Genomic DNA, 11,928 nt, shown 5'->3' on the forward strand with positions numbered 1-11,928 from the left:
ATAAAGGGCAATATAGACATTTCACAAACTATATGGTAGTCTGTCGTACACGTATTAATATTTTTTTTGAGACATGTATCCATAATAAATGCGAAAAATAAAAGCACTTGCACCAGGTATTGAACTCACAACCTGGCCATGAATGGAACCAATGCTAACCAGATGGCCTAGTAACTGAGTACAGCTTAAAGGCAGCGCTAACGTTTAAAGTACTATTTAGAGCTGCAGATCCGACTTTTTTTCTTTTTCAATACTTTTGCAAAACAATGCGAACAAATTTTCTTGAAAATGCCAACAATGTTTCAAAATCATAAAAAATAAATATAATATTCTTTTCTTAAATATGAACAGTTTTCTAAAAAGTGAATTTAAAATACGCACTTAACATTTTCCTAGTATACGGTGTTTTTTTTCAAATACAAACTAAACTTTCTTTAAAATATATGCCGAATATTTTTGAAATGCACGTTGAATAAAATTAGTAGACACAATGAACACTTTTTATACACAGTGAACATTTTCCTAAAACCGGTTGCTCGTTCAAAGTGGGCCGACGCATATCGTGTCGGTCGCTTCGCTTCAACAAAGCCATGACAGTTTGATACCCTCGGGCGGCAAATAGGGTTCACCTTCCGGAAGTAGATTCAGATAGAAGGTGCCATGCACAGTATGCTGCCTTGACTGCGCACGCGAAAACAGGGAAAATACATTAAACAGGAAATGGCAATGCGCGGATCAAACCCTGTAGCTCTCACTGCCGACCGCTCGCCACTAAGTACACAAACTGATAAGCTCAAATGTCTAACTACAAAAACGCAAACTACTAGAACTATCCTTTACCAACCAGCTTACTGTAGCAAAACAGATTTTTCCCACTATTTCTTTCTCTTTTTTGCTGATAGTTTTTGTTTCTTTTCCATTTTCATTTTTCCAAAATTTCAAAAAAAGTTTGCCTATTCAAATTTTGTTCATAAGTTATAACACTCGCATTCTAAAAAATTATACAAACATTGAACAGACACAATTGTAAAAAAAAGTACAAACATTGAAATACAAATATTCATAAAATACAAGGCTTCATCTCATAGCATGTTGTTTTTCGACATCCTTGAAATGACCCTATTTTTTCCAATGGCTTGTATGACCAGGTTATGGCACCATGCCAAGTTGCTTTGCTTTTCGACAAATTTTGTATTTTCTGGAGTTTTCTCGGTAAAAAATAGTCGATAAATGGCGGGACATGTCGCAACTTGCATATGGTGTAGGAAATCATTCAAACCTGGCGTAAATGACTACCATGGGCACGCCTACCTGCTTACAAAAGTTTGGGTCAGTCTTGAGATTTCCAAAAATACCATGTTCGACGGGGACTGTTCAGTTAGGCCAGAAGAGTCCGTTTGGGAGTAGCCCATTTCTCAACATCTCTTAAATGGTCTCAATATTTTTCATGTCCTTGTATGATCGATTTTGAAAAAAGTCCATCAATTTTGGCAAAACAAATTCATCTACTTTGAAAATATGCATTCATTTTGAAAAAACTTCATCAATTTTGAGAAAAAGGAACATCAATTTTGAAAAAAACCATCTATTTTGAAAAAACGTTCATCAATATTTTTTATGAATTTTACAAAATTTATTGATTTAGGAAAATGTTCACCAAGTTTAAAAAAATGTTCGCAAATTTTTTAAAAGTCCATTCTTTCATAGAAACGAAATTGGAAAAAGTTTGCACATTGCAAGAGAAAAGGGAAAATAAAAAATGAACAAAAAAGAAAGGAAAACGAAAAATAAGAAATAGAGAAGGAAAATAAATCTAGGACAAAACCGTTAAAAACGAGAAAAAAAGAGCAAGAAAAAAGAAAGAAGGAAAGAAGAAAATTGGAAAAAGAAAAGCGGATAGAAGAAAATAATAAGAAAGACGCCTGCAACGTAAGTGATGGTGGCAAGTTGGTTATAGCGTCGCATTTTGAACCAGAAGTTCCTGTCTCGAATCTTGGCACACTCATATTTTTTGCGATTTAAAGAGATGGTTGGGAAGGCCCAGTGGGCAAGTGTACGGCCTATGCGTATAAATCGAATGGATATTCTAAAAAGAAAAACATACACAACAAAATATGACCATCATGTCCTTTATTATGAAGAGGTATGGGCTAATCTAAGCCGTTTTTGTGTTTAGGGGGTCTACTGAAGTAGAAGTCGTTAAGATATTGTACACGTGGCGTGGGGCAGAGTTGAGATTCACCATACCTTGTTCTGTGGGTAAACCTTCTCCTTGTACCAAGCCGGCCTGTTTGCGAGATCGATCCCGACTATCTTGATCTTGTCTTGCAAACCCTGGACAAGAAAAGCCATTAGATTTCATTTGGGTGTAAAAATGATTCAGTGTTGCTTGCATATCAGCACCAAAAGTACGATTTCTGCACGAATTATGTCCACAAATCAAACAACATTGGTAGTACCTTGTAGTTCCTGGCAATCCAAGCGCGCTGCGCGTACGGGCAGTGATATGCAACATACAGCCTTCACGAGACATGGAAAAAAATAATTAGCAGGTTAACCCTTGATTTATGCAGAAGTGACAAGCCACGAGATAGTTAAGTATCTGCAATGCAATTTGATCTCTCATAAGTCTCCTCCCAATTCACCTGGTCGTGCCGCCGAAGAGGGGCGGGGGCTCGGAGGTGGAGGTCAGCGAAGGGGGCAGATTTTCTTTCGGGGAGCTGCGCACGTTGGAGTAGAGAAACAAACACCAAGTTAAAAGAGGTAATAGCACCAGGAGTCCCTGAACTTGTCATGGATGTGATGTTTTGGTCCCAAACTTGCAAAATGCAACTATTGAGTCACACAACTTGCAGCCAATGTGCAAGTTTGGTCCCAGCCAATCAGAGCTCGACAAGTGGATCCTAGTCAGCACAGCCGTCAGCCCCAGCGCCTTTTGCATTTACCCCCCTGGACTTTGCACTAATCAACCCGCATTACAGCTGCCTGGGATATTCTGCTGCCCCAGCGCCTTTCTCTGCTCTCGACCATCTCCTGCTCCCCAGGTAGTCGCCACCGTCCAGCTAGTCGCCGCCGTCCAGCTCGCCACCGCCGTCCGTCTAGCTCGCCGCCATGGTGTCTTGGAGTGAAGGATCCAGCTCTTCGTCCGAAGGGTACTCTATCACAAGTGAGGTTAGCTCCAGATCCAATATAAACATACTCACTTGCATTTAGGGTTAGCAATGGGGAATTTTTGCTGACAACAATTGTTTATAGGCCCCTGCTCCTGCCGTCATTTTCTGCTCTGAGTGGAGAGGCCTGGCTCCAGATCTTGCAGCTAGATGTGAACATCAGTGTGTCTGTGAGAAGTTAGTTTCCTTTGAATCAGTTGACAGTGGAAGGAGGTATCTTGCTTGTGCACAAAAGGTTAGCAGATCTCTAATTAAGGCCATCAAATCTTGTAGTGTGGCATTTAACTGTGGATTAGTGCATCAATATAGTTTATTGAGCAAAATCAGTTCACTGAAGAAAACAGTATTTAGTCAACTGAAGTTTTGGTTATGCTAAGAATTATGATAGTGTTGTATTAGTAGATCAATAGTGGTACAAGCTTTGCCATTTATCTAAAAATGTTTTCTTTCTTATTTTGTAGGAAATACCTAAATGCAACTTTGTGCAGTGGATTGATCCTGAATGGCCTGCCACTCTGAAGATGAGTTTAGCCAGGGTTTGGGGCATGTATGAAGATGGGAACAAGCTAAGGCTCAGGGAAAATGTAGTTAATGCTGAAGAGAATTTTAGGGTTGTGAAAGAGAAGGAACAGATGGAAAAGGATTTGAGGTTTTTTAAACTAGATTTTGCTAAGATGGTGGCTGACAAGGAGCAGGCAATTACTGAATTGGGCAATGCAAGACTTGTTGTTTCTGACCTGAAGCAAGAGCTTGAGAAGAAGAAGATGTCTGATAAATCTAGCACTACCATTCATCAGGTTTTTAGGGCTAAGGCAGAGAAAGAGAGGGATGAGATGAAGCAAAAGATGGACAGCATGAAGCAAAAGATGGACAACATGAAGGAACAGATGGACAACATGAAGGAAGAGTTGGACATAGTTGTGTCACAGAGGGATGACCTGAAGAAGGAGAAGAAGAAACTTGAGTACATGATTGGTGATTTATTCAGGCACAAGGAGGAGAACAAGAGCAAGATAAGGAGGTTGAAGGAGATCTTAGATGAATTTGAGTAATTAGTTGAAGAAGACCTTTTAATTAGTTGTATTCCTGTAGTGAACTTGGTTAATTTCCATGGCACTGATGATGTATGACTGCTCTAAGTTAACTTATTTCCTATATGTATGACTGCTCTGAATTTGTCTTAATTTAATGTTTAGTTAACTGAAGATTTAGTTATGTATGACTGCTCTGAATTTGGCTGAAGTTTCAGTTAACTTGGTTGAATTGACAGTGTAACTGAAGATGTGTCAGTTAACATGTGTTAAACCTAAGATGTGTCAGTTAACATGTTAAACTGAAGATTCAGTTAACTGAAGATGTGTCAGTTAACATGTGTTAAACCTAAGATGTGTCAGTTAACATGTTAAAATGAAGATTCAGTTAATATTCAGTTATCTGAATATCCAGTTTACTGAATATTCAGTGAATTGCAAATTCAGTTAAGATTATGAATTTATTTCAGTTAACTAAAAAGAGTGAAACCTACAGCAGCAATTGAAACACAGCAGCATCAACAACATGCCATACACAGCAGCAGTAGCATAGCAAACACAGCAGCAGCAGCATGGCAAATACAGCAACAGCAGCATTGTAACCAAAAATAACAGAACAAAATAGCAAGCATAGCAGCATTGCAGCATAAGTTTCAGCATCTGATCAAGCATAACGTTGCACCAGTTCCCACAGCAGATTACAAATAACTTATGTGCTGAACTTATAAGCAGCACACCTAACTTAACTAAACGCAAAATAGCACTACACTAACTTATATGCTGAACTTATAAGCAGCATACCTAACTACTTGACCTTCTTCTTCGCTCCTTCTTCAGTCGTTCTTCACATCTTCAGTCGCTTGAGACGCTCGGAGCGGCGCACCTCCACTGGAGAAGATCTCTTCTTGCCGATCCTTGCCGGCTCCGCCGCCGAGTCCTGCTTGGGCTCCTCCTCCACCAGCTCCTGCTTGACGATGTCAGGCACATCTGGGAGAACCTCCACATCAATCGGGAGGTCTCTGTCGCCCTCCCTGCCATTGTGGACTGGCGCGACCATTTGGATCTCGTCCTCCTCCGCCTCTTCTTCGTCATCTGACAGGACAACGAGCGACACCTCGACCGTGTCAGACGACGCATACGAGTCAGAGGAGTCCGAATCTCCTCTGTAGCCCGAGTCGTTGTCGGAGTTCACCTTGCAGTATTCCGAGTCGGACGACAGAGAGACGTCGTCGTCGTCGATGTGGACGAGGGGCGCCGGCACAGGCATGGCAAGAACCATGTCCTGGACGCGCTGCATCCTGGACCACACGCGCTTCGGATCCGGCTGCGGCTGTGGCGTGGTGGCGGACCTGTACATCCACCAACGCGCGCGCTGCCTCGGATCGTCGGAGCGCGTCTCCGCCATTGCGAAGCGGAGGATGTTGGCCGGAGGGGTACCTGGGCCGTCCACGAGAGCGCGCCTCTTCTCGTCGTCGGTCATCACGTCGATGAGGCCCCGCGCGTGGTTCGCAAGCATTTCGACGCTGGGGAACCACCAGCCTATCTCCTGGAGCTCCGCGCGCGCGACCTCGTCGTCGCCTGCCAGCTCGTCGACCATCCTCTGCCATGCAGGGTGGTTGTCCATGGCGTCGGCGGCGGCGTCGAGATGGCCGGCGAGGGTTTTCTTGGGGTGGAGTGGGAGGTGGGGAGCGTAGAGCCCGAGGCGTCGTGAAACGGAAGTGGTGAGTGGGGGCGGTGGGCGGTGGGTGGTGGCCTCTTAATTGGAGTGGAAGAGCGAACGGCACCGCTCTGATTAGCACATACAGTTTATTTTGTATAACAACTGTGGCAATGAGTATCTACCAAGATCACTAGTACTAGTGCACTGGCAAGGAGTTCAAGTTATCAAACAAAAGGTCCTGGGTTCGATACCCAGGGCAAACAATTTTTTTTCTCTAATTATTTTTAATTAACTACAGTAGTGTTCACTCCAAAACAGATTAGTCAGTTAACAACAGCACTATTGACTGCAAAACTTTTTTTATATCTTTTTTTTCAGTTCAAAGCAGCAAAATTCAGTTGACACTGTAAAATTCAGTTTAAAGCAGCAAAATTCAGTTGACACTGTAAAATTCAGTTTAAAATTCATTTGACACTGTAAAATTCAGTTCACACTGCAAATTTGAAAAGCCTTTTTTCAGTCCAACATTCATTTGCCATCCATCATTGACTTATCCCCTAGTTTTGCATCATAGTTTAGTTACAAAAAAGGCAATTAATGCCAATATTTGCCATCAAAAAGTGGCAACTTAAGCAAATGTTTTGCCATCAAAAAGTGGCACCTTAAGCCACTGTTAGGCCAGTCATTGTGTTACATCACATTAGGCCTCTACAAAAAGATGGAACTTTAATGTCCCACAATCTCAGGGATCAGGAGCCAGAAATTCTTCAGGAGGATCATTCAGGTCTGGAATCTCCACTCTCCTGTCCTCTCCAAACAGTAGCCAGTATGCCCTATCATCTGGCATACCTCTCCCTCCACCTTGTTCCTCTTCCTGTCCTCTCCACCTTGTTCCTCTTCCTGCAACATGAGTTGCTCCTCTCCCTCCACCTGCAGTTGCATTTCCCCCTCTTCCTCTGCCTGAAGCTGCTGCTGCTCCTCTTCCTCTGCCTGAAGCTGCTGCTGCCCCTCTTCCTCTGCCTGAAGCTGCTGCTGCTCCTCTTCCTCTGCCTGAAGCTGCTGCTGCTCCTCTTCCTCTGCCTGAAGCTGCTGCTTCTCCTTTTCCTCTGCCTGAAGCTGGGTTCCTTTGTCTTTTCCTCCCCCTTCCCCTACCAGAAGCTTGAGAGCCTTCTCCTCTCTCAACTACTGTCCTTGCCCTTGTTTGCCTACCTGCATTCATTTCTGTAGTGACTCTTGGCTGAGGTATTGCAGCACCTGCAGCAAGAACAAATGAAGACTGCTCCGGTAGTGGGCCATGAACTCTATTTGGAGCTCTTCTTAAAAGTTCTCTTTGACTCATGCTGTAGACCATACTGGTTGGTGACTGCATTGGATCCAGTATAGGATCAGCCTGACTAGGGAATATGTTCTGCACAAAAACATTGAGCAATTGAGATATGTACAGCAAAATTCAGAGAACTACATTAAATTCAGAGCACTAGAGTGATTTCAGTAAATTCAGAGAACTACAGTAAAATGCAGTAAATTCAGTAACCTGAAGAAATGTGGGGTCATCATAGTTTTCATCAACTAGCTCTACACCTTCTTCAATGAGAGCTTCCTGCCATCTGTAATGGCCCTTCCTGTTGTGATAAGCTCTACCACAAATTGAGCAGTGCATTGTAACACCTTTCTTGTTCAAAACCCTAACACCATTCTTCATCTTCTCCTCAGGAGTCTTCTTCCCGTTTTTCTTGGGCCTTCCCAACTGTTTTGTAAACACAGGTGGATACACCTTGTAAGCATTCTGTACCTCCCACACATTTGGGTCTTCCAAAGGGACAAGAGTATATCCATATGCTTTCAGATATGTCCTCACAGTGTAGCACTCATGCACAAATGTCTTTGGGTCAATCCTCTCCTCCCTGCAACAAGCTATTGAATGCCCACATGGTACTCCTGACAACTGCCATCTCCTGCAATCACATGTGTACAAACCAAGATCAACTGTGTAGCTATTGTTACCTGACTGAACTCTGAACATCTGTTGTCCAGCTTCAGATACATGGCAGTTAGCAGCAAATTCAGTGTTCTTGTCCAATTTCTTCTTGATCTTTGGGCATATTCTCTGCCCTGCCCACTTTTCTATAGCTTCTCTTTGCTTACTCACCATCCTATGCATTATCTTGTAAAAAATGTACTCAAGCATGCTTAGCACTGGCATTTCTCTACCCTCTAGGATATAACTGTTAAAAACTTCAGAGTTATTGTTCAGGAGGATGTCACATTTTGGAAATTCACTGAAGAATGCTTTGCACCAAGTTTTCCACTCAAGTCTTTCAGTCCAGTGGAAAGCAGCTGAGCTGTGACCATCCATTTTTTCACAGTTCTCTCTCCACTTCAACTTGTTTGGTGATCTGGCAATGGCCCACAGGTCTTGCTTCAGTACCTCTCCTTTGTGCTTCTCATTGAAATTTTGGTAAATATGCCTAACACAAAACCTGTGCTCTGCATCTGGCCAAACTTTGTGGACAGCATTTATCAGACCTTTCTGCTTGTCACTCATAAGTGTGAAAGGAGCAGTGTTGGTGATGTTCAGATCATCTTTCAAAGTTGTGAGAAACCACTCCCAAGAACTTGTGCATTCTACTTCCACCCAGCCCATAGCAATGGGGTAAATGCAGTCATTAGGATCAATGCCAACTGCACTAAGCAGCACACCTTTAAACCTAGTTTTCATATGACAACCATCTATGAAGATAATAGGCCTGCAGCCCTTAAGCCATCCTCTCTTACAGGCATCATATGACCAATACAGTGTTTTCAAACATTTTCTGCCCATTGGAAATTTTGTATCTCTGACCAGTCCAGTTGTCAGCAAAAAAGTTGAGCCAGGGTTCTTCTGTCTTAATTCATGTCCATAATCCCATAGTCTACTGAATTGCTCCTCTTCATCACCATGGATCTCCTTCAGTGCTGCTGTCCTAGCCCTAGCTAACTTCCATCTATTAGGGGTGCAATTAAACTCCTTTGTTATTTTCCTTGAAAATGTTCCAAGTGACATCTTCTGGTCATCTCTGAATTCTTCTATGAAATAGTTGCAAAGGAATTTAGCTGTCATGTCCTTGAGCCTCCACTTCTTCTGACACATATGATCACCATAGTAGGCCTTAATGACAAATACTCCTGTCCTATTGTCATTGCCAGCCTTAAGCAGCCATGGACAATCACTCTGACAAACTGCATGAAATCTGATCTTGTTATTTTTCAACTTTTTGATTTGCACTCTGTTCTTTATTGAATATGAAGTAATAGCTTTCCTCAGCTCAACCACATCAGCAAAGACCATCCCTACTTTAAATACAGGGTTTCTCATGTCCACCTTGGAATTGAAAGCTTTGAACTTGTACATCAGTTGCTCTTCTTCTTCTCTTGACAGATTCAAATCTTCATCATCAAGTTCATACTCAGGTTCCACCTCTTCCTCCTCTTGCTCAACTTCATCAACATCAACTACTTACCTCAAACACTGGCCTACATTGGCCAGACAAAGTTTACATTTTTTAAAATGCAAATGCTGCCCCCTAAGCACAAACCCTAGGCCAAATTGGCACTTGTATTTGCAAAACAGTATGTACATACTAGCCACAAACCTAAAGTCTGGCCGAAAAGGATTACAAACAAGAACCCTAGGTTCTTGCCTAAATCCCCAACTTCACCCAAAACCCTAGGCGGCTACAATCGACTACCAAATAACCAGTATGAGGTCGCGGGAAGCACTACAACCACAAACTACCAACCAATGCGGCTAAAACGAGCTCAAAACTGGTCGATCCAACCAGGAAGACAACACCGACCGAGAGGGTTGACAACATCGAGCACACAGAGGAGGAACAGAGCAGAGAGGAGGAACAGAAGAGAGAGAACTAACCATAATCCGGAGGGTTGACAACGAAGGGCCGAACTTGGTGCGCGGTAGGCGGCGGCGGCACACCGCCGGTGAAGTCCGGCGACGAGGCCATGGCTCACGAGCGCAGCCAGCACGGCCTGTCGGCCGGTCACGGACAGGGGGGAGAGAGCGACGAATGATTGGGCCAGGGGAGGGAGAACCAATAAATTCAGGTGAAAAGTGCAGTGTAGTGCGGGTTGATTAGTGCAAAGTCCAGGGGGGTAAATGCAAAAGGCGCTGGGGCTGACGGCTGTGCTGACTAGGATCCACTTGTCGAGCTCTGATTGGCTGGGACCAAACTTGCACATTGGCTGCAAGTTGTGTGACTCAATAGTTGCATTTTGCAAGTTTGGGACCAAAACATCACATCCATGACAAGTTCAGGGACTCCTGGTGCTATTACCTCAAGTTAAAAACACAACAGAGAAACGATTCGAATAATTTAATCGAGAATGAAGCGCAGTAGATTCTGCGCCGCGACTTCGGTCTGCTCACATGACCGGTGCGGCAGCGGCAGCGGCGGCGGCCATGGCGACGGTTCGGGGGGAACTCGAACTCCTGGCGGCGATGAGGCGGCGATGGGGAGCAGCTGGTCGCGAGCGGCGGATCTTTATACACGGCGACGGTACGGGAGGGGAAATGGAGGCGGGCGTCAGTGGTGACGAGCGGCAGGGGAAAGCGAGCGAACTCATTGGTGCGAGCTTGTGCGGCAGTAAATGTGGATTCGACACGTCGATGCGGGTGGTGCTCCATGGATGGATGGGGTCTGCCGGCAGGCCTCACCTGGACGCGAACGCGGTGTAGGTGCCGTGGCCCGTGGGGTTGCTCTTCCGGTACGTTCGGGAACGATGCCGTCGTGCCGGTCGTTGGTTTGTACATAGACACATTTTGCAACAAATGCCTACTTTTTGCGTGGCGTGCAACTGCACACGTAGGTCCCAACGGAGCGAGTCATTCATCCTACTAGCAACAGTTTACACTCGCGAACCAACCTCTGGTTGAATGATTAGAGGGACTGTGGTATTCCAGTCCATCAAGGTTTAAATCCTGATGCTCACATTTATTCTTGTCTTTCGGAGGTGCTTATAGAAATAGGGTGTGCGTATGAGCGTTCAGCAACTACATCGTGCCCACCAAACAGACGGCTATGCACACATTTTACATAGTTTGACAAGCAAACAAAAATAGCATAATTTCACAACTAAATAAATTTAGCATAATTTTACAAGCTAAATAAAGATTAAATTGTCTCAAATACATGTGAAAAAAAGATACATCTATTGGTTATCAATCTATACCTCTATATCTATATCTATACCTACTATTAAAGGGAATAGGTATTCTTAGTTTGGTTTAGTCCTTTACATTTGGTTTACACACGTTAAGCGATCTCGGCCAGTTATTTGTATGTTGATGGGCCTTTTATGAGCTTTCATAAAGAGACCGCGAAAAATAATTGGGTCAAAATAAATCAACATTGTGGGAATTGAACACAAGACCTCCTGTCTATCTCTTAGATGTAACAACCAAAGACTTATGCACCTTTCATATTTACTAATCCCAACTCACTCTAAATATACGAGTGGCAGTCATCATATTTATTTATTTATTTTGCGAGAAAAGGAGTTGATATTAAAACGGTCAAATTACTGAAAGGTCCACACAGAAAAGGAAATTACATCCAAGCCCCTCTGCAACCCGACTACGCCGGCGCCATGGACGAGCCGGTGACGTGCCGTTCGCCACTGCTCGCTGACGCCTTGGATCGAAGCAGCCCCCGGGCGAAACGGGAAGTCTCCGATCAACGGTCCCTGAGGACCTACACCCATGGTCGTCGTCGTCGTCGCACCGCTCAACATCACCTTCCTTCTCCAGATCTTCAACCGCCGGAATCGCCATCCCTCGATCTCCGGCACGGGGGAACCGTGCACGGCGTCTCGACCGAGCAGCGAGCACGAAGAAAGGAGCTGGTCCACCACGGAGCTCCACCAGAACTTCGCCGTCGAAGGGGAGACAAACACCTGCAAAAAAGCCGACCCAGTCGCACCGCCGCCTCCACGACGCCACCGGCTGGCTCCCTAGGCACTCCTACACTATGTACATGCTGCAAATCAGGCTTCCCCCGCCCTCCCGCCGCCG

The 11,928-nt window shown here is 44.3% G+C and overlaps 1 protein-coding gene and 1 long non-coding RNA gene across 2 annotated transcripts in view; one reads left to right on the forward strand and one right to left on the reverse strand.

Moving 5' to 3' along the window:
* LOC119285336 (protein IN2-1 homolog B) overlaps positions 1-10,530 on the reverse strand; it is a 12,116-nt gene extending 1,586 nt beyond the window's left edge. Inside the window, exons 1-4 of the mRNA XM_037564584.1 lie at positions 10,285-10,530; positions 2,646-2,720; positions 2,460-2,520; positions 2,248-2,334 (exon numbers count right to left, since the gene is read on the reverse strand). Coding sequence (XP_037420481.1) covers positions 2,248-2,334; positions 2,460-2,520; positions 2,646-2,720; positions 10,285-10,481 — 420 coding nt within the window. The 5' untranslated portion in view covers positions 10,482-10,530. The remainder of the gene's footprint in view (positions 1-2,247; positions 2,335-2,459; positions 2,521-2,645; positions 2,721-10,284) is intronic.
* On the forward strand, positions 2,765-3,655 carry LOC119285337. The gene is made up of 3 exons (XR_005139458.1): positions 2,765-3,166; positions 3,256-3,405; positions 3,632-3,655. It is a non-coding gene; the product is annotated as an uncharacterized LOC119285337 (long non-coding RNA).
* Positions 10,531-11,928: the final 1,398 nt, after the last annotated feature.

This window comes from Triticum dicoccoides, chromosome 4A, assembly GCF_002162155.2.
Source record: "Triticum dicoccoides isolate Atlit2015 ecotype Zavitan chromosome 4A, WEW_v2.0, whole genome shotgun sequence".
NCBI lineage: Eukaryota > Viridiplantae > Streptophyta > Magnoliopsida > Poales > Poaceae > Triticum > Triticum dicoccoides.